General features: G+C 47.3%; 2 protein-coding genes across 2 annotated transcripts in view; one reads left to right on the plus strand and one right to left on the minus strand.

The window, feature by feature from the left end:
- The window catches only part of LOC122410473 (A disintegrin and metalloproteinase with thrombospondin motifs 10-like), a 38,313-nt gene extending 38,017 nt beyond the window's left edge, over positions 1-296 (minus strand). The window contains exon 1 of the mRNA XM_043418632.1: positions 36-296. Within this exon, the coding sequence (XP_043274567.1) occupies positions 36-77 (42 nt within the window). The 5' untranslated portion in view covers positions 78-296. The remainder of the gene's footprint in view (positions 1-35) is intronic.
- A 1,240-nt stretch (positions 297-1,536) lies between these two features.
- LOC122410472 (rho GTPase-activating protein 20-like) overlaps positions 1,537-23,346 on the plus strand; it is a 93,548-nt gene continuing 71,738 nt past the window's right edge. The window contains exon 1 of the mRNA XM_043418628.1: positions 1,537-3,961. Coding sequence (XP_043274563.1) covers positions 3,641-3,961 — 321 coding nt within the window. The 5' untranslated portion in view covers positions 1,537-3,640. The remainder of the gene's footprint in view (positions 3,962-23,346) is intronic.

Genomic DNA, 23,346 nt, shown 5'->3' on the forward strand with positions numbered 1-23,346 from the left:
CATTATATTAAAAATTGTTAAATCTCAAAAAATACCGATTGAACGAAACTTTTTTCTGTTTTTCCCCGATGCACCATTGACGAGTATCGATCAGTCGAGTTCCAGCCAATCCGGTGGAAGAGTATCGGTTCCCCCACTCGGCCCTCGTTTCACTGCTCGTCCCATTGGTCGAACGGAGAACTCCCCAGTGCTGGGTCCAACGGGAAAACGACGCAGGACTTTTCGATCTAGAGTTTTGTGATCTATCAGCCCTCGGTGACTTTTAGGCAACTCTGTACACGAGTATTACTCGAGAGAGTGTATGATGGGGCTCTCTCTCTCTCTCTCTCTCTCTCTCTCTCCCTCTCTCTTTCTCGGGGAATCCGTATTACGGGTGGAACGTTGCGACAAGGGATAATTGAGATTCGCTTTCAACGTTCGCTGATCGACGACCGCGCTACCATATACAATCTCTATCTTATTCGCTGCACCTCTATCACTCCTCTTCTCAGCTTTTATATGCGCACCTCGTGCTCAGAAGAGAAACCCGGGCGGACACAGCGACGAATCGATTTATCTTCCACCGCCTTTCGCGAATCTCCCACCGTATTCTACCTCACAGTGTATCACTATATGCAACACGTATACGCATCGGACTATGCAATTTTCGCGCACACGTACGATATCAGAAGAGACAGTGCCCCGGGTTACATTGCTCTCTCCTCCTCTTCCGAGAGAACGATGCGTTATATGCATCATTTTCATCCGCAATGCACAGAGAGCCCAAGGCCGAGAAATTTTCGGGCGGACTCGTTTTTTGTTTCAACTTATTCGAAATTTTTATTTCCTTTTCATGATTCCTCGACACTCGAGTATACCTCCAACGTTTTAGGATCAAACTTGAGGGAACTCGACACACCGTCGTATTTTTAAATGTTCTTGCGCGGATGAGGAAGCTTCCTGCATCTCTGTCGTGCTCCACGAGCTTTTTTAAGGTCTTGGAGTCTCTTCAGCCTTATCGCTCGATTGTGATATGAACTCGGAGGCTAAAATAGTCCGGAACAGCGGGGTTACAAACGGTATTTTTTAAGGACGACTTTTCGTTGAGATCAAACTTGGATTTGATGGCTCTCTCGTCAGTCTTTAAACGATACCGCATTCGGAATGAGAGATAAGAAGATGAGGCTTCGCAGACAAGAAAATTCGAAAGTCCTCCGTTTAATTTGGCCTCTCGTTTGTTAACAAAGCTCGGAAAATGAGGTTTGGATAAGCGAGAAAACAATCGCTCATCGTCTTATCGTAATCGCGATGGCTCGTAACAATGCAAATGATTTGCTCTCGCGGAGATGAAGAAGCGAGAGACACGCACGCGAAATGCATGCGCGAAAGGAAAAGCGAAGTTTGCGAGTGGGGGCTAGTCTCATTGGCGAGGGAAGGAAGAGAGAGACGGCGATTGAACGAGGGAAGAGGGAGGTCGGTTCGGTGGGGCCTGTTGGAGCTGGAAACAAGTTCCCTTGCAGGTACCCCACTCGCCGGTTCGAGTCGGTCGCGGTAGTAACGTTTCGGCCCGTCGCGTGCATTCGTGAGTGTTCGTGTTGATTCGTGAGGGCTCGGGCCGGCTTCGTGGGAGCGAGGCCAACCGGTCGGGCGCCGCAGTTCTCCGCGCGACCAGTTGAATTCCCAACGCAGCTAGCGAATGATCGGCGCGCGCTTTCCGCGTTTCGGACTTTACGCGCTCCCTTTCCCGGCTATCTTCGTTTCTCCGAGCATGTGTACGCGCGAACATACTCGTGTCGGAATCTCCAAAAATCCTATTCAAATACAAGAATAAATAGGAACAAATTTGAGTCTGCGATAATCGACTCGCCGGTAACAGGAGCAGCCGCAAAAGTTTCGTGCCCTTTTAATTGTTTTGTTTTTATCGATCAAAGTAACTCCGTTTCTACGAGGTGATCGTTCCCTCTAATCCGAGTGATTTTCACGTGACTGTGCCCGTTCATGCGTTATCGCGGTGTGTTTAAAAGGCCCAACGAATGAATAAAGGCGGCGAGCCTCGATGTCGTAGATAATAAAAACGCACGGTAAACGAATAGTACGAGGAGGAAGAGGAGGCGCGAGAACAGACAAGACCTCGTGGTGTGTGTCGGAGCGAGAGCGAGCTCTTGTGCGTGTTGCTGGTTTGTGCGATGGTGGTTTGCTCCGAAGGCCTCAAGGCAAATACCTACCTGGTTCATAGCGCGAGGAATATAGCACCGCGAACACGATTTTACCGTGAGACTCGTTTCTCTCTCTCTCTCTCGCGAACGTGTTAAATATCCGCAAAAATCTCGTACACGTTTAATCTGCACGCTTCGCGTAGATCGCGTTTTAACGAATCGCGTAAAACGCTCTTGGAGCGTATGCAGCGATGAAAACAACAACAAAAGTTGACGAGATTTCGTAACTCGGGCAAAGTCAGCACAATCGATTTTGGACACGGCTTGATTTTAAGACGCTCGAAAAATATCGTGCAACAGGTTGACAGAGGAACAGAAACGCCTGAACAATTTGAGAGAGTTTTTATTTTTCATATTCGACAGTACGAAACACGCGATTCCCCCCAAAAGAGTGGCCGCGTATGTGTCTTCGTGCGCGTGTGCTCGTGCGTTCGTCACCGTCGTTTGTGTGTACGCACACAAACGAGGTTCCCGGGACCATCTCTTCGTGTTTACAGAATAAGGCAGCGAGATAAGTAACAGGTGTTTCGCTCGTATTATACCGCAAGCAATCGTCTTACCGGGTCTCGCGCGCTGCCCTGGACAGAGACGAAAGATCCCGAGGAAGAGGAAGACCGAGGGAGAAAGAGAGATCGATAAGGATCTTGGTTTGCGCGAAGGTGAGCACGCTCCCGAGCGAGCGGTGTCGAAGGAGTGAAGAAGAGAAGGCAAAAGATAGAGGCTGAGGAGGAGGGAGGAGGAGGAGCAGTAAGAATCGCGGTGAGTCGAGGACACACTGAACTCTCGTCTCTCGACCTTTGCACCCATCGCCAGACGTTATATCCCATGGACTCTTGGGTGAGCAGACACACCAACGATTTCTGCGTGCATCTGCCGATCTCCGCTCTCTATCTTTCACCAGAAGTTTCTCTCGGGAGGAATAACGCCAGCAGGGAATAGACTCGGAGCGAGTTATTTTCCTGCTTTTTCGTTCGAAAGGCTCCGGGCAATCGCCGGTGCAGGCTCTCAAGAGAGTTTCGTCGATCGATATTGCCAAGAGAAACGCCGAGAGTTTTCGTCCTGCCGCGAGATCGAGGTCAGAACTGCAGTCGCGAGCCGCGTTAATTGTGTTCCTCAAAAGAGAAACGGTGCGAGGAGAGAGAGAGAGAAAGAGGAGGGCTGACAGGAATCACAAAATGCCTGGAGCCCGGAAACAGTGAAATATGCTTGGTCGGGATCGCCTCGTGGGTACTCGGATACGCTAATCGGGAGAACAGAATGAGAGTCACTGAATGCAGCTCTTACCCGGCTGACGAAATATCAATGTCAATGTCGAACGAATTAGCAGGATCAACAGAGGACGATTGAGAGATTCTCGTTGCGAATCGGGGCCGTACCTTCGAAAAGAGAGATCGAGAGTGGTCGTCGTGGTGGTGAAGCAGATTGAAAACGCCTCAACCTCGTCGATGATAACCATGTTCGGCACCCTCGTTCAGAGGCTCACCTCCCCGGTGACCTCGCCGACCAGCACGAGGCGAAGGTTCAAGTCGCCGTCTCGCTGGGAGGTCCAGAGCGATCCTGAGGACGACGCTATCACAGCCCCAGTGAGAAAATCACGGGCTAAGCATTTGCTCGACAAACGCAAGAGCAAGAGCAGAGCAAGAGGTCTAAACGTGGGTGAACCGCGGCCGTGCAACGGTGCACCGAACGCCGCTGGATGGCACGACTCCGCTTTTCCACCGCTTCGGGGCACCAAGAGCCTTGGCAGACTCGACGGAATGAAAGAGGTTAGTCGTCGTCGTCGTCGTCGTCGTTCTCCTCGTTTTTTTATTTACTCTCGGACTAATACCAAACGTAAGCAAACGCCGGGAATCATCCTCGCGCTCGTGGAACCCCGTCGAAGCCGAGAAGCCGGAGTGATAATTTAATAAGACAATTAACGGCTGCCGTTTACTATTTTCAAATAACTCCACGCGAAATACGTTTCACGGATGATTCGCGCAACACGATGCTTCGTTCCCTATAGAAAACGCTCAGTGCGCTTGACCGTATCACGTTCCATATAAAACCCGCTCTTTTCCCCGAACAATAATGCTGACCTGACTCCCTTTCCTGGCCGATCGATGCGCTCCCGGAGTGCAGGAAAAGCATCGAAAGTTACGTGTCCCCTGCGAGCGAGAAACGACCGGAAGTCCCTTGTTCCAAAAAGTTTGACCCAAAATCTCTAATGATTCGAACACACTCCGCGTGCAATACGAGAACGGTCGGTACGAAGAAAATTGTTAGGCCTGGTCCAGACACCTATTCCCGTTAGCGCACAGACTGATAAAACTTTCGGTTCCGCTGCTGAGAAAAAGGTCCACTAATGCTGGAACCGTTGAGCAACATGCGTCGATAATTCCTGACCTCTGTTGGGCTACATTGTTCAGAAACCCAAACTCGGAGAAGCTCTTCCAGCACGCATAAGCGCGAACGAATGAAGAGGCGAAATAAAATCCTTAGATTTCCCATGATACGTGAATTCCCCGAGAAATCAGGGGCTTTGAGGGAAGACGAAACCGTCGACTCATCGGGACTCTCCTCGCCCCGGCGCGTATTAAACTCTCATTCGAACTCGAGCTAACCATCCGCGCGCGCGCGCGCGCACACAGAACGATGAGGTTGGACCACGACAACGAGGATGAGATAGCGATCCCGTCGCTTTAATCCTCCCGTTGAATCATCGCGTCTCTCCCCTTGCCTCCGCGTCTTCTTCACGAGCATCCTTACACGTATGCGCGTGTGTGGGTACTGCGAAACCGCACGATGCTCCCGGGACTGATCCGACGGCCTGAAAAAAAATCTATGTACGCCGTATATCTGTTTATACGTGTCCATTATGTATACGTATATACGTCCATTTACCAAACGAGAAAGACTCGTTCCCGGGGGTTACTTTTCGTTCGAACTTGGTTAGCCGCGAATCTGCACGCTCCCGAGGAGTCTCTCGCTCTCGATAAGATCGAAAACCGTTCTCGCTCGGCGAAGCGAAAATCGAGTTATGGTCAACTGCATACACGTATATACGCGCATAGCCAATTCCGAAGCACGCCCGAATTTATTGGTGGCACGATTACGTTTTAACATTCCTTCACGTTGTAGGTATAATCTCGGCTAACAGCCGAGGAATATGCATCGAATGGAATTTGAGAGAAAAAAAAGAAAAAAAACAACAACAACGAAGCTAACGAAAGGAGCAAACTCAACAACATCGAGTGATACGATCGCCTCGAAACGGTGCGAGAGTATTTCTCGATCTCGATAAGAGTTATCCTGATGAATTAACTTCATCGCTCGCTGTGCCATTTGAGAATTGATGCAATTGCGTATAATTACGCCCTTCGGGCTAGTATCTTTTGTGAGTGCTGCGAAGCAACAACGAAAAATCCGGCGCATTTTTTACCTGGGAAACCCCGAATGCTTCTTCTCTCTCATCCGTTCCTCCTCCTTTTTTCATCTTCCCTCTTTCTCCCACGTCCTTCGCAAAGCTCTGCCTCGAATTGACGTTCTCGCGGCGCGTGTTCGTGTGTGTGAAAAAATGCGGGTCAGGTATAGCAGCATAAAAGCCAAGGCTGTGTGCCTAATTTAAGTGGTACACGTCTCCGGCAATAGCTGTCCATCTCGCGTGCTCATTTTCTAATGTCTCTACTACAATAACCCCTACAAGTGTCTCTCATTGAGTGACCACCGCGGCGCGAGAGAGAGGCGCGTTTGATCGACGTTTGGCAGACCGCTTTTCTCTCTAACCTCAAATCTTCCGGCTGATATGAACGCTCGCTAACGAAATTCAACGTCACTCTCAGTCTAACGGGACAAACGATGCTCCGACGAGATAGAAATTCGGTTTGGTCGGTTTTAATCGGTGCTCCGGATATGCCCAGTTGCTTCCACCTTATTATTTTCCAGCCTCACTAAATCATGGATAAAAAGCTTTCGGCGTTATCGGAACTGCCGGCAAAGGCCTCGAGAAACGGTAGCCACGCTGTCAAGACACCCCCACACATTGACTCGTTTTATATATCGCGCATCTCGAGATAGTAACTTTGCGGTTTAAACTCGCTCATATCTGCGATTCCTCGAGCTCGCCTCTTCCTCCATCCTTTTTCTATCCTTTACTCGCTCTACACCATACGCGCATATGATATGCATATCCATGCACGTACCGTATTCTCCGGCGAGTCTTGACTCTCAAAGTTACGCGCAACTCCGTTAGACCGAGGCAGAAGCATAAAACGACCGACACGTATCTATTTTACGTTTGAGATATATTCCACTGGAAGCAGAACTTCGCTCCGGGCTTTTCACCGGCCGCGGTATATCCTTTTCCTGTCTCATTATTCAATTGAATAATAAAATAACGATGCACTTGGATACATTTAACGAGTGATTAAGCCGCGGAGCTTCGTTGATACATTTGATTTATCGGAAACAATAATCGATACTGCGAAGGGAGGAAAGTTCGATGCGTGGGCGCAATGTTGATTTACGTGCCTCCGGCATCCCCTTAATTCGCATATTTTTCTCCAACATTTTTCAATATTTTATCAACTATCGAGAGACGTACGAAAAAAATATTTTGAAAGAACGGTCTTTCGCTCGTTTATAATAACGCTGAAAGTAAGCGCGCATGCGCGCCCGTATTTTTTCGGATCACTCCGCTCGATATGACTCCCATACTTTTGTACCTCGTACAAAATTCATTCGGAACGTATTCCCGACGCGTTTGCTAACGAGAAGTCATTATTCTTCCGATAACCGCGCGCGCGCGGGCGCGCGAGAGTGAGTGAGCCTCTGAGTTAGGCTCCGCCAGGTTTGCACGTGGTGCGTGCGGAAAGATTAAAAAACGAACTCGCACGGGGTGGAAAAAAGGTTGGATGATGGAGTAGGAGGAAGAAAAATGGCTCTGGCGAAGGCGCAGAGATGGGGCGTCGAAAATCGAGGGGTGAGGCTGTTGGAGGCTCGAATAAAAAAGAAATATTATCCTCGAACGCGCTCGCATTCATTTGTTTGTATATTTATATTTACACGTTGCACAAACAGATAAACAAAAATGTATTGGAAATGAGTAAGAAGGAAAAAGGAGGAGGGTCACGGGCTGCACCGGCGGGGTGGAATCTCTTCATTGTAAATTGCCCTACGCACCTTTTGTACATTTTTCTCCGTCTATATACTACTGTAATGAACTTGTGGCTCCGAGATCTTTGCAAAGAGAGAAGGGAAAGGATGAAACGTATATGCAATAAAACGCCGGGCTTACGGAGCGCCCCGGAGGATCACGTTCCACACTGTACACGGACTTTCTTTTGAATGATGCATCTTGTGGAAAACTGCGAGCTCACCGAATTGATATTTCACGGTGTCTCGGCCTGTCCATTTGGAGAATATTCTTTGAGACGAATTCCATGAAAATCTTTCGAAAAATTCGATCGCCAGAGTCGCTGGTTGAAAAGTAACGCGATGGAAAGTTTCACGTGCGGCAGGCGAAGCGGCATGAAAACTTTGATCGAATCAAATTACAGTTGAGAAACAAAGTCTCTTGAATGTTAAATAATCGGAAAGCAAAATCTTGCCGTGCGTTTTTACAATTTACGATTGTTCCTTGAACAACTTTATCGCTAGCGTTATATTTATGCCGAATGCGTACCATTTGCTTTCGAGATTCGAAAAAAAAATAAGCGAATAAGATACGACAACAAAAGAAAATCGCTGCGAGCCAAAAGCACTGCTAAATTTGAATATAAATATCGTCGACTCCCTGCGAAGTGTACCCGGACCTCGTTGTCTGGGGCTCACATCTTTATGAGCTCTTCCCTCTCACAGCTCGGTCGCATCTTCTCCCGGCTTTTCAGCGAGCAGGCGTCCGAGCATTGAATTAGGATCGTCTACTTCTCGCTCCGAGTGCAGCAGCAGAGTTTGTTGAGCCTGCTTCTGTGTTGGCGAGAGCTCTCCGCAGGCGCTCTCGTCCAGCCAAGTTTTTCTTCCTCGCTCGCGTACATAAGTTACGATTTTCTTCGTTCGCCGTAATATTCTCAGGATTTTGAAGATTTAAGGGGCTCCGCTGAGAATGCGCATGTTTTTCTATTCGCTCGTTCCTAACGAGGAAGCAAAAGCCCCGATCATCTCGCGGTATTTAACCAGCCCACTTTCGTCACGATCTCATCCTTGTTTATCCTCCTTATTTTTATAAATGATAAATAAAAGAAATACATTGCGCACCTCTCTCCTCGCGCTGTATATAATTTACATCGCCGCGCGCTTCCTCCCCGAGAAGTTGCGTGCACCATGCAACGGTGACTTTTAGCGTTGAACGTGGACGTCGCTCTCCAAAGAATAAAAGAGAAAGATGAAAAAAGGGAATAAATAACTTCTCAACAAACAGGAAGTTCCGGAGACTCTTTGCCTCCATGGAACCTCGTGTGTATCGCTGTATGCGCGTCACTTCGACGATGATGGAACGGCGAACTGGAGAAGAGAGCCCGTTGTGTTGCACACGAGCATTTCTCCCTTCTTCCTCCTAGAGTCGCATTACAGTGTCCCCTCGCTCATAGAAATTACACAGCATGTAATTTCGTCGACCTTTATAATATACACACACACACACACACACACACATCCACTTTTTTGTATCCTCCTCGTTTCGCTTTTGCTCCGGGATCCTCGCTCAATTCGACGGATTGTATAACGGCTCACGGTACAAAATGTACACGATCGTTGCTTCAACCGTTTTTCACAGCGAGCAAAAAACGATGCATTGTCATGGTTATGCAAGATCCGATGGAAAAATCAGCGATGTGTGTGGAAAAATATAAATTTCGCACCGCCTAAGTCCTTTTGGAAATTAATTGACTTCTGTTGCTTTCGCTTCTGCTCCTCGGGCCCGTTTCGTTCCTAAAAATCACTTTTTCAGAGAGCACTCTCTGCTCTCTCGCACGCGATAACACTTTCCTTCATTCGTCTTCGCGAAACGACTACATTCTTTGCGAGTGATTGATTCGAAGAATTCTCGGCTCTATATGAGCCATCAACCATCATTCGATTCTTGGTAAAGAGATAGCTTTTTATCTCTCGACATAATGATACGTTGAATTTTATAAACGAGCGAATAAACATCGGATCGTAAACGAAGATCCGCGGTGACACAGATCAAATACTGCTTTTCCACTACTACAAAGCATTTTGTTTTCGTTTTTCTTTGTTTTTATACCAATACGAGTGAATCACTGAAGGAAACGAGCTCGAAGTGGGATTAATTTTAATCGTTTCATTGTTCATTTGGAAAATGAAACTCCCAACAGACGAATTCCGATTCCTGCGAACTGTTAATCGGGTTACCATTCCTCGCGTATCGCTTCAGAATTGCTTCGGAGAGAACAAACTTCGAACGATAAATTCGTGGCTAACGAGGCGGAGATAGAGGTCACGGCCTCGTGGCAATGTTACAAGGGACCGGTTGTAGCACTTTCAATTTCATAATATTCCTGCGTATTGTGTATAGCAACTTAATCTATTATTTCACGAGGCGGTGCTATCGAGCCGATCGATTTTATCGAGGGGATCTCCAACCCTCAGATTTCGGATAACCCGAGAAAAAGCATCGAAATTCTCATGAAAATTATGGTCCGATGGTATTCGTAAGCTTTCGGTCCTTTTTTACTCCGAGCCTCGCTGGTCCACTGACGCGAATTCCTCCAGAGATATTTCGTGGGCCGTACATCAGTAGCCGCGTTGCAGGACGACTCCGGCAAACTTAACGTTTAGAGATCTGTGCTGCAGCTGTGTCTCCCTGGAAGCCGCGACAAGTTCCAATGTCCCTCTTGCGCTTCGATGTGTATAAAGAAAAGAAAGATTTTTACTCGAGAGTCTCGGTGGACGCCCATATATCTATATGTGAATTCATGCAGGTACGCGCGCAAGGTCGGTAACCTTGGCTTTCTCTGGCATCTCGTCGTCTCCGCAAACGTCGTTGATCTCTACTCTCTTTTGCCTTATATATTTTACTGCGGAGGGTGACACATCGACGCAACTGAACGACAATGTATACGTTCGCGTTTCATACATATACCGATACGCGTCCGCAATGTCGATGTACGCGTATATAAAGATGACTGTGTAGATCTCGTTTGTATCTCGTTCTGACGCAGCATCCGACGAGTTCCGGTTTTCTTCTCATCACCCCGGGCGTTCAGCTCGCTCTCTTCTAATGCTGACACACTCGAATGGAGCCATCGGGAGCTCGCGAGAGACTTTCGACTCTTTCTTTCTCTCTCCATCTCTTTTTCTCGCTTTTTTTCATCCTTCCTCTTTCACCGAGAGCTGTGGCTCGTCACGACGCCTGAATTCTGAAGCGAAATGACACCTCATTTTTTCGGGCTTTCTATCGTTCTGACCTTCGCCAATCGACGCTACAAAATCCATGATCTTTCCTATAGACACAATAGAAACTTCGGTCGTTCAGTCGTTTTATTAATTTTCTTCCTCAATGAGATTCGACGGTCAGCAATGACACTCGTGGGTTGCTCTTTTATTTTCGTCTTGTTCTCGCAGGTTTTGACCTGCGCAAATGGGAAAGTCACTGGAGTAATTAGCATTCGAATTTAACGTGATTTATGTAGATATTTTTGAGTATTTATGGCGTTTATGCTTTGTGCCTGGTCGTTAGGCAACGTTCGGTGTCGACTCGAGGACTGAAACGCGCTTGAATTCTCAATAACTCGTTCAGCCTCTGGAGCTCTCGTTGTAGCCCCGGTGAAGTTCGTTTTACACTTTCATTTCCTCGGAGAGCGTTTTCCGATCTCCATTCTTCGATTTTTCATTTGTCCAGGTCACCAAAACAATTAAGAGGTCACTCATTCAAGGTACCAGGCGATTTCATCGGCCATTCGAGATTATCTTGCGAGTAGGTCGACCGAGAGATCGGACTTGGAGGTGCGACGGAGAAAGGGATATTTGAACGAACACGAGTTTCCGTCCCTTTTACAATTCCAGTGTCGACGGTGCGCGCGCGCGCGCGCGTGTTTATTTAGAAGGCAAACTTTTCTCAAGAAGCAAAAGTTTCTCCTCGTCGTTTGACGTTTGCCTCGACCCCTCGTTCTCGTGTTTTCTCAAAGTTTTCTCTCCTCCGTAATCTGCGCGTTCGCATCAGAAAATATTTAAGCACCCAATTCGGATGCGATCTGCTCCGCGTGAGCGTCGCGTTTTCTCCTCGACTTCGAAAACCAGGAAAATTTTTCATTTTCCTTCGTGAGCCTCGAATCTCCGAGTATTTCCACGAAGAATCTCGTTACGAGAGGTTTAGAGCTCGTTGTCAGTCGGTGCGTACGCTTGTAAAGAAGGAGAACGCGTGCGCGCGTGCTCGGCACAAGGAAACAGCGAGAGCATGTGGCTAGCGCGAACCGTTTACATATGGAGAGTTTCGTGTGCGCAACTTCGTACACGCAGAAATACTGCTCCTCGCGTATGTGCGCCTTATATTTTATAGAGCCGACACTCGGAGATGCAATCGCTAGAGCTGCGCTGCGGTGACTGCACGAAGGAGAATCCGTTGGAGCGGCTCAATGAGATGAGCTCGGATGCGCGCTCTCTTATTTAATCGAGAGAGCTCTGCTCGATATGTATTACGTGTATACCCCGCTCGCAGCAGCTCTCGATACCTACCGAGAATGCTTTATTGGCTATTCATTTGATTTGCAGTAAATGCCTCGTTACGCAATGAGCACTATCGATTTCTGACGGAGCTAAATCCTCGCGGTACACATCTTAAGGTATATTATATACGAAAACACATCCATTCTCAAACGTTCTCCCGGGCTTCTATATGACTACAATACTACTCGATACGACTCGAAACTCGCGAGTCCATGGACGAGTCAACACTCGGAAGCTTCATATTCGTGTGCATGCAAAGCCAGATACACGTTTTTTACTCGAACCTCCCACAGTCGTGAATCGATCCGTATCTTTCGACTCCGGAGCAGAGCTGCTCGAGTCAATCGTCTATTGAATATATATCTGTGTGCATGTCGATGGGCGCGAGTCTCGATAGCGAAAGGACGTATCGAGTATATCGGCGAGGAAAAACTCGGCGCCTTTATGACCTCAAACGAAGCATATATTTATTTATGTCTGTATATGTATATATTCGTACGTTGAGATGCCGGTTTGTGATGCATCTTGGCCTGCGGTGGTGGTCTATATTCTCTCGATTCATCTTGTATATTTCTGTTGGCATTGCACTCATCTTTCTCGGCCTATTTCTCTTTTTCTCTCTCCGTAAATTTAATCTCGTTCTCCGGTCGTCTGTGGCCCCTCGAAGGGTCCGAACTCCAACGGAAATCTGTACCGATCGATCTGCTCTTTGCAGCGATCTCGTAACGCGACAAGGCTAATTCGAGTTGCATTAATTGAGCCTGTACCACCCAGGCTTGTATGTGCGCGTATATTATGTTGATACGCTAGACGTATTAAACATAGGCAAAGCAACGCGGCCAAAGCATCGACGCGTATAAGTGCGAACGAATCGTAAATAACGATAATCTCGCGTGTCACGTGTGTTGGTCACACTCGGCGATTACTATCGCGCGCATACTATTCGCCTCGGACTCCGCACTCAGAAGCATACAACTATAATGATCCGGTATAGAAACTTTGACGAAAAACAACCTCAACAACAAAACAACGATGAATAAAACAAAATATAAAACGAAAATGGAAAAGCGAAACTGCGCTAAATCGGCCTCCGTGATTAATACCCGGAGCGTGCTATATACGCGCGTGTAATTCGTTCGAGTACGATGTGCCCAAGAGTTGCGCAGGGTTCATCATTTATTCATTTTTTTTTTTTCATTTCAACATTATTTATCGCCGCGACTGTTTCTCTATAGCTGCAAGAAAATCCGAGATGTATTTACCAGAGATTTTTATGTTTCACGCATACGTGCACGGAATTGCACCCCATTCGATTGGATTGTTGTCTGTTTTTTCTCTTATCAGTGGCTCTCTAATCGTAACCGTTAAAACGATACGGATTTGCAAACAATTATTTGAAAAGTTGGTCTCGTTGAAGGCGCGGAGCGAGGAACAGTTGGACAAACCCTTCGTTGCATCAACCCCCGTGCGTTGAGTCAGATCGCTTTGTGTGAAAAATACGCGTGTGGGCTCATCGACGAACCGCCTTTGCCCCCCTCTTGTCTCTTTCTCTCTTTCCACCTTTCCTCGCGAGAACGTTTTGATATTCTCCCATGCCGTGTGTTGAAAAACACGAAACGAATCGAAACGAGTGAACTTAACGTGCGCGGTGACCTCTCAGCTATAAAGCGTGCTCGTGCCTGTATAACGAGAGTGGATGCACATGCATGCATGCAAGCGAGCATGGAATCGGAAGAGCCTCTCGAAAGGACAATCTGATAGAAAGAGCCCGAGAGAGAGAGAGAGAGAGGGCTGAGAGGGAAAAAGATACGAAGGGTGACCAGGGCAAAGATATCGAAGCTTCTACTCTCTTGCTCGCCCTGAGCGACGCTGCGGTCAGAGCACAGGATCGCAGGGTCCACCGGCCTCTCGGGAATGCAGTGTCGGGGTTCCGGTTCTGATTCATTGTCGCGTCATATATCCAGACGCCGGTGCCTCCGTCGTCGTTGTCGCGTGGGCAGCAACCGGCATACTCGATTCATGCGTTTAAATGTACATACAGATTTGCGTGTATTACGTCTTAAAGTATGCGAAGTTTGTAAGCACTGGAAGGCACGCGAAACCGAATATACGTGCGGGCACGAAGCTCCGTTGGCTCGAAATAACGACGATATTTATTCGACAGCCGCGGAAATCATTGACTTGATTCGACGAAATTCGAGCTCGTTCTCATATCGACATTTTTTGTCGTAAGCGCATCATAAAATCGATATAGAAACTCGTCGATAAAGTTTCAACGCGTTTCCATTAAACAGTACGGAGAATAAACGGAGAACGCAATGAAAAATGCGAATGAAAGGGACGCGAGAGCGGATAAATAAATTGACGTTAAATCCGCCGCGTGTATTGAAATGAGCAGATTGAACTCGCGCGACCGTTGAATGCGTAATAAAGAAATTGTATCAATTTCACCGCAGTGAATGTAAATGGACGAGGAAACAGAGTCGCTGATATAAAGACAGCAATATGTGGACGGTCTATATACGTTGTTTATAAATTGAAATGGCGAATATTCGCCCGTGCGCGCGGCTCGGCCTGTGTGTACTTTACAATGGAGATTAATACGAGAACAGGAACAGCTCGGTACGTGTGCGACATTATAAGAATACGTTGGGCTACGTCCCGACGCAACTTTTGCACCGGTACACAAAATCTATGTATATACAGGGATCCATAATAGTCGAGGATGAAGAGGAAGTTTGCTGTGCGCCGTGAGCGCGCAAGAGAGAAAATGATGGGATCGCGAGGCGTGAGAAGGAAGGAGAGGACGATCGCGGAGGAGCGTGCGCGAGAGAAGAGAGGATCAGAAAGATAGGAGGACACACATGCATTGCCGAGGTTATAATGTGCCAATGGGTATGCAACGTGTTGCGGCGCGAGAGATCGCTCTCTCGTCGCCTTACATCCCATCGAGTGTCCCCTTAAGGGGTTATCCTAACTCGTTCCCTTTCGCTTACTTATGCATTCGCCGCGTGTGCATTCTGCGTGTGTCAGTGTGAATCTGCCGAGAGAGAGAGAGAGAGAGAGAAAGAGGGACTCCGAAGCGTGTTTCCCCCTCGCTCCTGAGAATCCCACGATATGGTCCATCGCGGGGAGGAAGTGAATCGTGCCAAGGAAAATACAAGTTCGGACGAGCACACGCGCACCTCTCCCCGTGCTCGTACGTCTTCGGATTTGCTATTCCAGACGCAGAGCTCCCATACCCTATAATCTATAACGAACAATGTCGCCTGATTACGACTTCGAGAAGGTGGAAGAGCAGTCTCTTTCCATCGGCTTTTTCTTTTACCGTCGTTTGTTCTGCGATATCGCGCGCGCCTTCCTTCTCGCAGCCGAGACAACGGGCATTCGAATTTTCGAGACCCTACGCACTTTATTCAAATATCGAAGCGCGCCGGATAGCCTCGCTTATAAATGCAGCAGATGCAGTGCGCTCCGCGCGTACCCATAATTATGCACGAAGCTCTACGAGAGTCGTGCACAGCGCCCTCGAATGTGAACGGACGCAGCGCGATTCTCGCGATCCTAATGGATCCGGAGCGGGCTCGTTGTTTTTAGGACGGTCGTATAAGATTATCGATCGAGCTCCCTTCAACGTTTCCCGGTGAAAGAGTTTAAATATAAAAATAGGAATGTGCGAACTCGCCGGAAATGCTGGAAAAAAATGATTCGCTCGGCCGGTTTCTCCTCGTCGATTCCAAACTCGAGTTCTTACTCAGGCCGTTATCGCACGGTTTCTTTCTCTCCGGAGTTTCGCTTTTTCCGCGATTCCCTCACACCCCCGATCCTCAAAAGTGGCCCCTTCGCTCCTCTCCTGCACGATCCTCCTTTCATTTCGTTCTTTTTCTTACGCCTCCTCTCTCTCCCTGCTTCTTTTTCTTATTCGTCGCCTTCTCGCGCGAGAGCGTCTCCGATGCGGCCTCCTCGCCGAGCGAAAACTCCTCTCGTTTATCCCTCGCATATACACGTAGATAGATTCGGGCAGCATGATTTATACCGGAGCGAGGGGATCCTTCAAACTGCGGCCACAGAAAACATCCACTCGATATTACACTGCAGACTTTAAGCTCGGCATATGGGGGCGTGCGATTCCAACAAGAGAGAGAGAGAGAGAGAGAAGAAAGCGATTATGGGAGGATGGATCGCGCTCCAGGAATTTCGGTCATGTCTCTCCTTTTATATATATGCACGAAGAAAAAAGAGCGATCGCGACCGGAATGCCCATTTATTCGGAGCGTAGAAGCGTCAAAAAAATATATACTTTTCACTCGAGATGACGACACCAAAGATCCAGAGATCGTGGTATCGTTTCGATCGGTTTTAAAGAAAAAATAAATCTTAATTTGTCTCCCATACAAAGCGTTTCGTTCAATCGATCAATCAAACGTTCCCGAGGGTCTCCGCTCCTCTCGATGACACCATCTCGACGTTCATCCTCTACTCCGGGAATCCCTTGTTCGCCACGCGGATCATCCCCATCCGACGCAGGCTCGGATTATCCATCATCCAACTGTCAAATAACCATTGTTCGAGTCGCCATTCCTCGAGATTCCTTTCGACAGTGAAAATGTCTTGAGTCTCTTGTCAATTAGTAAGTGAAGAAAAGCAATGGCATCGCACCGCGGTATATCTGAGATCGGGGAAATGGCAGGTTAAAACGCGAGCAAGCCGGAGCGTGTAAGCTGCAAGAGCAGAAAGTCTTGGCAGAGGTTACGCTGCGTCCTCAGGCGTATAATCCGGTTGCACGCTTGTTTCACCCTTCTCCTCCCCCGCCTTCCTTCTTTCTCGTGAATACTAATCTAATGTACACTCGTCTTGCCTATTAATATTAATATACACACATAGAACGGGCGGCGAGGGAGGAAGAGAACGCTCGCGATCCTCTCGCTCGTTCCCCCTCGCGCATGGAAAATAAACTCCCGTGAGAATTAGCTTGGACGTGGCACGATACATCGCGCTCCGAGTGTATTCACCGACCGGGTAACCCAACCTGCGTTTTGTGCACCCCACATACGTAATAGGCTCTCGCGTACGCGTGAGAAAGAGAGAATATACGATGAAGAAGGAAAGCAGGATGAAAAAAGACGAAGAATATCGCGCGTTAATTTGCCACCGTTCCTCGTACACTTGCACCCATCGTAATCATCGTCCCAACAATTGCACTGATTGCCAGCCTTTGTTGTGTTTCCCTTTTCATCTTTTTAATCGCTGCCTATCTTGCCATATTTATTTGCGCAACACGACCGACGCATTTGGCACCGTGATTCCCCTCGAGACTGGCGTTTAAAATTTTGCCTCGTTTTCTCCTTTCCTGTAACAATCGAACGATGCGAATAAAAGGACCCAGATTCTCGAATTTTCGAAACAATCTCCATCCGGCAAATCCAGCCTCTTTGCTTCGAATTCACGAGCTAAAGCATCTTCGAATCAACATATATTTTGGGCTCGACAACATTTCTTAGCGAGCCCACTCCGCGTGTTTTTTTAATTTGGGAAATTCGAAGGCAGGCCCCAAAAGATTGATTATACAGATTCGAACTTGACGCGTTGAACAAACGCTTTTGGCAACGTTTTCAGGACACCCTGTAAATGCGTATGCGCACGAGGCTCTCTTGGAAAAGCTTGCACAAATCCGACAGCTGTCCCACAACAGCGCGGAGAAACGAGAAGCGTCCTTGTACCTACACTACGAACTATGTAGGGTACTATATGAGGTACCTTCTTTTATAAGGCGTGCCGTACAGCAGGGTATGTTAGGGAGCCGGCAAGCGCAGAGAGGTGGTATCTTATTAAATGGGGGACCATTGTGCGATGCCCTGGCAAGGGCATCCAGGCACTCCGCGAGAGGGTAAGAGCGACGCACTTACTCACGTTTTCTCTCGGCCGTGTGCAGTCCCTCGTGGCACTGCTGCCGAGGAGTTCCATAACACTTTGTCGTGGACACGACCGCTACACATGCTCCCGCGACACTCCGCCGCAGGAACCCTTTACCCTTCGACCATGGTGAGCAGCTTTTCGGCCCGAGAGTTTAGCTTGTAGCGTCGTTATTGCGTGAAGTAAAATTCGCTCTTTGTGAGCCATTCGAGCGTTATTTTTTTGCTTCGGCTCGCCCGATTTTACCTTTTCTCTTTTTACAATCGGTGAGAAACTGTAGAAAAAATCGCCACCGTCTTTGCGAAATGGACAGGCGTTCGATCGTCGGCGACCGGTCCGTCCCCTTGTTTCTTTTTTCTCTCACTCGTCGTTCTCCCCGTGGAGCGCGCAGCGCCCGTGAGCTCTCGCGCGAGTGCGACATCATCCAGCAGAAAGTATCTGCACAAGACGAAACTCACGAAGCCGCGCGTACACGCGAAGTTTAGCGAGCGCGCACACTCGAGGAGCCGATCGAACGATTCACGACGCGTATTTTCTCGATCGCCCGAGGGGGCAGGTGGACGTGTGTATGAAGCGAGGCACAACACACTCCTCACTTCGCGCGCTGTATTTGCACGTCGCGCGCGGAGAAAACTTGCAACCGCGTCCACGCACAGCATCTTTTCTCTCCACACGTGTTATTTTTCATTATTGCAACGCGCTTTCTTTCTCTTCTTTTTTATGTTTTTCCCCCTCCTTCCCCCGTCGCTCTCTCTCTCTCTCTCTCTCTCTCTCTCTCTCTTTCTGCTCCTCCGACTCTCGTTCATTTCCCCGCAGGCACAACGTACGTATTCTCCGCGAGTAAGTGCGTGCCAGGAACGAGCGCGCAGAGCCTCGATGCTCTTTCTCTCTCCCTCTTTTTTCTCAGCTCGTTCGTTATATCGAGAGAAATTCACACGACGACAATGGCTTCTCGTCGTTCTAGAAAATTATAGTTCTACAACCCTATATAGAGCCCCCCCCCCCTCCGCTTGTATATATATGTGCCCACACGAATGCTACGTAGCGAGTAGCAATTACTCTTTCTTCGTCTTTTATGCACGTGCACACAAACGCACAACGCTTACCTTAACGTGAATCGCGTCCCGCGCTGACGGTACATTCTCGACTCTCAAAAATTAAACTTACCGTTTCGCACTCGAACGAGATACGCGTACTCGAATGTGGCGAGAGACGAGAAATCGTTCAATGACGCCCCTCATTGTGGAAATCACTGCGGCATTACTTTTGACACTGATTTTTCTTCATTTTTTCTCCCCAATTATTCAAAGCTACTCCGAGAATTTTCGAGCCAACGTTAAATAAGATGTTCGATCACAATCTCAGCATTTTTCGGCCCTCTTTGTCATTAGACCGGCACACGAGGCTCTACCCGTTCAGACGGCCAGATACACGCGGATCGACGAGGGCGCACTTCCCCTTCGGAATCTCTTCGGATACGCCCTTTTACTTATCACCAATCCCGAGATGCATTTACCTATATGAGAGGGGAAATAAAATATTGAATATGCATGGAGCTCCCGAGTCGTGTATGTTCTAGGAGAGTCGTCTCCATTATAAAGTATAAGAGTTGATCGCGCGCGTCTTCGATATGTACGTGTACACGGACACATGCCCCCGGGCATTAATCTTCCGCGCTCGACTTTTATTCAATCTATCGGCCGGTGCATCCCGGTCATTATCCCGCTGCAGATTCATTTCCATCTCTCTTGCTTACCTGCCCGCTGTTTCTCACCCTCCGCATTCTGTCTCTGCATCCTTGACTTTTCCCATTTTTCTAAGGCCTCACCCTCGTGCGGCGCTTGGCACCGCGCGATCTCTGCTAGCTTTCTATGAATTTTAAAAAGCCTCGGTACGAACGCACGAGCTCCGGCAAGTGCTCGCAGTACTCGCGGCCACATGCCGACTCTCCGGCACCTCCGACCCGGACGCCTCTTCGTTACGTCGTTACCGCGCGGCGAGCCTCGATCAGGCAGAACCTCCGGTACGTAAATATCCGCAATCTACTACCTCGTCAGAGATTATTCTCGCTGAAAAATCATTCGATAATCGAGGTCGCGAGGATTAGGAGAAATGGGGAATATTGTGACGTTGATTTTACGAGGCTTAACGACCCTCGCACCAGTGGGTCAGCTGAGTTTACTCTCAACTTCGAAGCCAGAGGATCAAACGTGTCTCTTTAACTACAGCGGGAATATTTTACCACGCGTTATATTTAATGAAACCGGAATTAATTCGAATGTGCTTTGAAATTGCGTTTAAGTTACTCGTGGAAACGAAATAACTCCACGAGCCACGGTGGGAACGAAAATTATGGTCCTTTGCTCCACCAATTTGACGCTCTCGTTACAAATTTTGTCCAATTTAAACAAGTTTCACTTCCATGCCAAATGGGCTTTAATTCAAAGCAATAATATTATTTTTCTCGCTATTCACCCATTCGTATATCCCGACTGCACCAATATACGGATCTCTCTGTATGGGACATACGGCTGCGCGTAGGTGTATAAATATAATATACAACAAATACGACGAGTGCGCACAACGACGATCGCGCGACGAGCCTTTCAATTATTCGGGCGGACGTTCCACTTAGGCGATTCGGATAAACGCACGTCCGCAGGCCTACTTTCCTTTCGTTTTAACTTTTACGTACCTGCCTCCCTGCTCCCCTCGCGTGTATGTACTTTTTTTCACGTACGCGAGTTTCCTCGATTCTCGGACTCGCGGAGCAGCGCTAACTGCCGTCCGACGCGGACTTTCATCGGGTCAAATCGAACACACGAAGCTAAATGCTAACCGCGCTTTCATGCTGTCATCAAACGATCCCTTCATCCTTTGCGTTCTGACCCGATTCCTTTTTTCTTGTACTCCTCCATTACTCCTTCTCCATTTCCGTATCTTGTGTAACTCTCCCAGATAAAAAAATATTATCGAATACTCGCTTATTCGGGATTCAAGTTATGCAAATCTTATTCAACTATTGCAATTCTTACGATTTCATAACGATCGATCCAGTCGTCGCGGAAGGCGACGTGACACAAGCATATTTCATATTTTTGTTACCCGATATACTTCGAGCTCGAGTTTCCATCAGCTCCTTTTTTCGTCTTTTCGTTCCCTAATGTTCCTCCCTTTTGGACAAATCCCATCGTATTTGCAACGATATTCATCATCCCCGGAAAAAACTGATTGAGGAATTAAACACCCAATGAGAAAAATGAACTGACTCGATGCTCGGACTGCTTGAGCAAAAAATAAAATTTGTTAATATTATGAAAACTATATAGCGAGACGAGGCAAAAAGGGTTGATTTTTTCCTCATTTTCTCACGGTTGCTTTTGATAACACATACGCGACGAGCCTGCATGACTCTCGTTGCTGGGATTTCGCGCAGTAGTGAGTCTCGGCGAGGAGGTCGGGAGCGAAACTGATGAGCATCTTTTATACATTTGCTCCCACAGTGGGCACTTAACTCATATCTTTTCACTCTTTCTCTTTTGTACCTATACGCACACATACACACACATAGACACATGAAAAAAGCGCATAAGTACAATACAGATTGACGTTGATAGTATATCTATATGTAAACCGTTAGCAGCGCGGTGGAGTTTCTCGTTGGTAATATGCGCTGCTGGCCATGAACGTGAGAGGTTGTAATCCCGTTCGTTTTGATTTTCGTTTATTATATTAACTGGCAACTATATACGCGGATAATGCGCACATGGCAAAAGAGTGCCACCGCGCGGTGACCCCGGTGCGGAATGCATAATGCACCGGGAGAAGAAATATTTATAACTGAGCACAATAAAATGCGGGCTTTAAAAAATAACGCCGGGGCACGAGCCCTTCGGGTATTCGGGTTAAAGCTGAAAAATAGCTCGCTCAATCTCTCGTGCTCGCCGAGGAATGTTTCGAGGTCGCGTACTCGTTTTTACAGTGCATTAAAAAGCCTTAACTTCCAGTGGCTTGTTATGACCGAAAAATGGTACGAACGCGAGTTTAATCCGTCGATTAATTTCGCTGCTACCTTTTGAGATGTTCATCGTTGCCGGAGAATTTCGGTGGCGACAGCTCTCCGGGATTTAAAACCGGTATACGATTTTTTTCAACGCTCGGAGAAGACTCGCGATTTTTATCAATGGATTCGCTAAATATAGAATACGAAAAGTGGAATCTTATTGACGTTATTAATACTCGACGATAAACATTCGTCTACCGAGTCCCAGAGCGCACAAAAAAACACCAACCCCGCACTCTTGACGCCTCAAAAAGTTTCGAGTTACTTCTCATTGTTTATTAGAAATTTGTAGAGAGACGGCGAAACTCGCGACTATCGTAGGAACAAAAGCCCCGAGCGGACAGGGAGCACAGACCGGAAGGAGTCACGGGCACAGGATGCGAGTGCGTCGTGCGGGCGGCAGCATTGTGCCTACCGGAACTGTGGGAAAACTTCCACACTCGTTGTTAACGAACTTCCATGTGCCTACCTATTTTTGTTAATATTTCTATAAACGTGTACGTTTACTACGATTTACTAGAGTGTAGACGACGACGGGGTCTCCATACCGCTACGAATATTCCACGCCGTTTGGCATCTTTATTACAGCACGTATTCGGTGTCCCTCGATCCGAGGAGCTTCGTAATCTTGCACTGTATCGTGATCAACGAACTATTCAGGCTTTGTACACACTTGCGGGGGACGAAAAAACGTCATTTTCTTGATTTTTTTTTTTGACAAGAAAATAAACGTTTATTGAAAAACTGTGAACGATGTTCATTAGTACGTATGCTCGTGTACTTGTACAATTTTTTTCATCGAAAAATTTCTCAAAATGACGCAACTCCGGCTGTATTCCGGTAGCACATTTTTTGAGCATCAGTTGCTGTGGACATGATAACTAAAAAACTATTAATTCGATCCATACTAAATTTATACCACTTATTTATTGTAATAATAGCTTGGGCCTGGGAGAAGGATTTGTAAAAATTTTGATTTAAAAAAAATGGTGACAGTTTTAAAAAAATTCATTTTTTGAGATGCTATATTTTCAGATTTTTTGTTAGAATTTAGTTTCCTCGAAATACGAAATCCTTCGTCCAGGCTGTAGCCATTATTATAATAAATAAGTGGTACAAATTTGGTGTGGATCGGAGTAACAGTTTTTTAGAAATCGTGTCCACAGCAAAGGTATTTAAAAAAAAAGACGATTCTGAGATAATCGCGTTTAAAAATAAATGAAATATTCCTCCGTTTCCGGCTTGTATGTCGGATTGAGATTTTCACGCTTCGTTCATTATTCCTAAATTTATACCACTTATTTATTGTAATAAAATAGCTTGGGCCTGGGAGAAGGATTTGTAAAAATTTTGGATCGGAGTAACAGTTTTTTAGAAATCGTGTCCCCAGCAAAGGTATTTTTAAAAAAAGACGATTCTGAGATAATCGCGTTTAAAAATAAATGAAATATTCCTCCGTTTCCGGCTTGTATGTCGGATTGAGATTTCCACGCTTCGTTCATTATTCCTTGA

Source organism: Venturia canescens, chromosome 5 (genome assembly GCF_019457755.1).
Source record: "Venturia canescens isolate UGA chromosome 5, ASM1945775v1, whole genome shotgun sequence".
NCBI lineage: Eukaryota > Metazoa > Arthropoda > Insecta > Hymenoptera > Ichneumonidae > Venturia > Venturia canescens.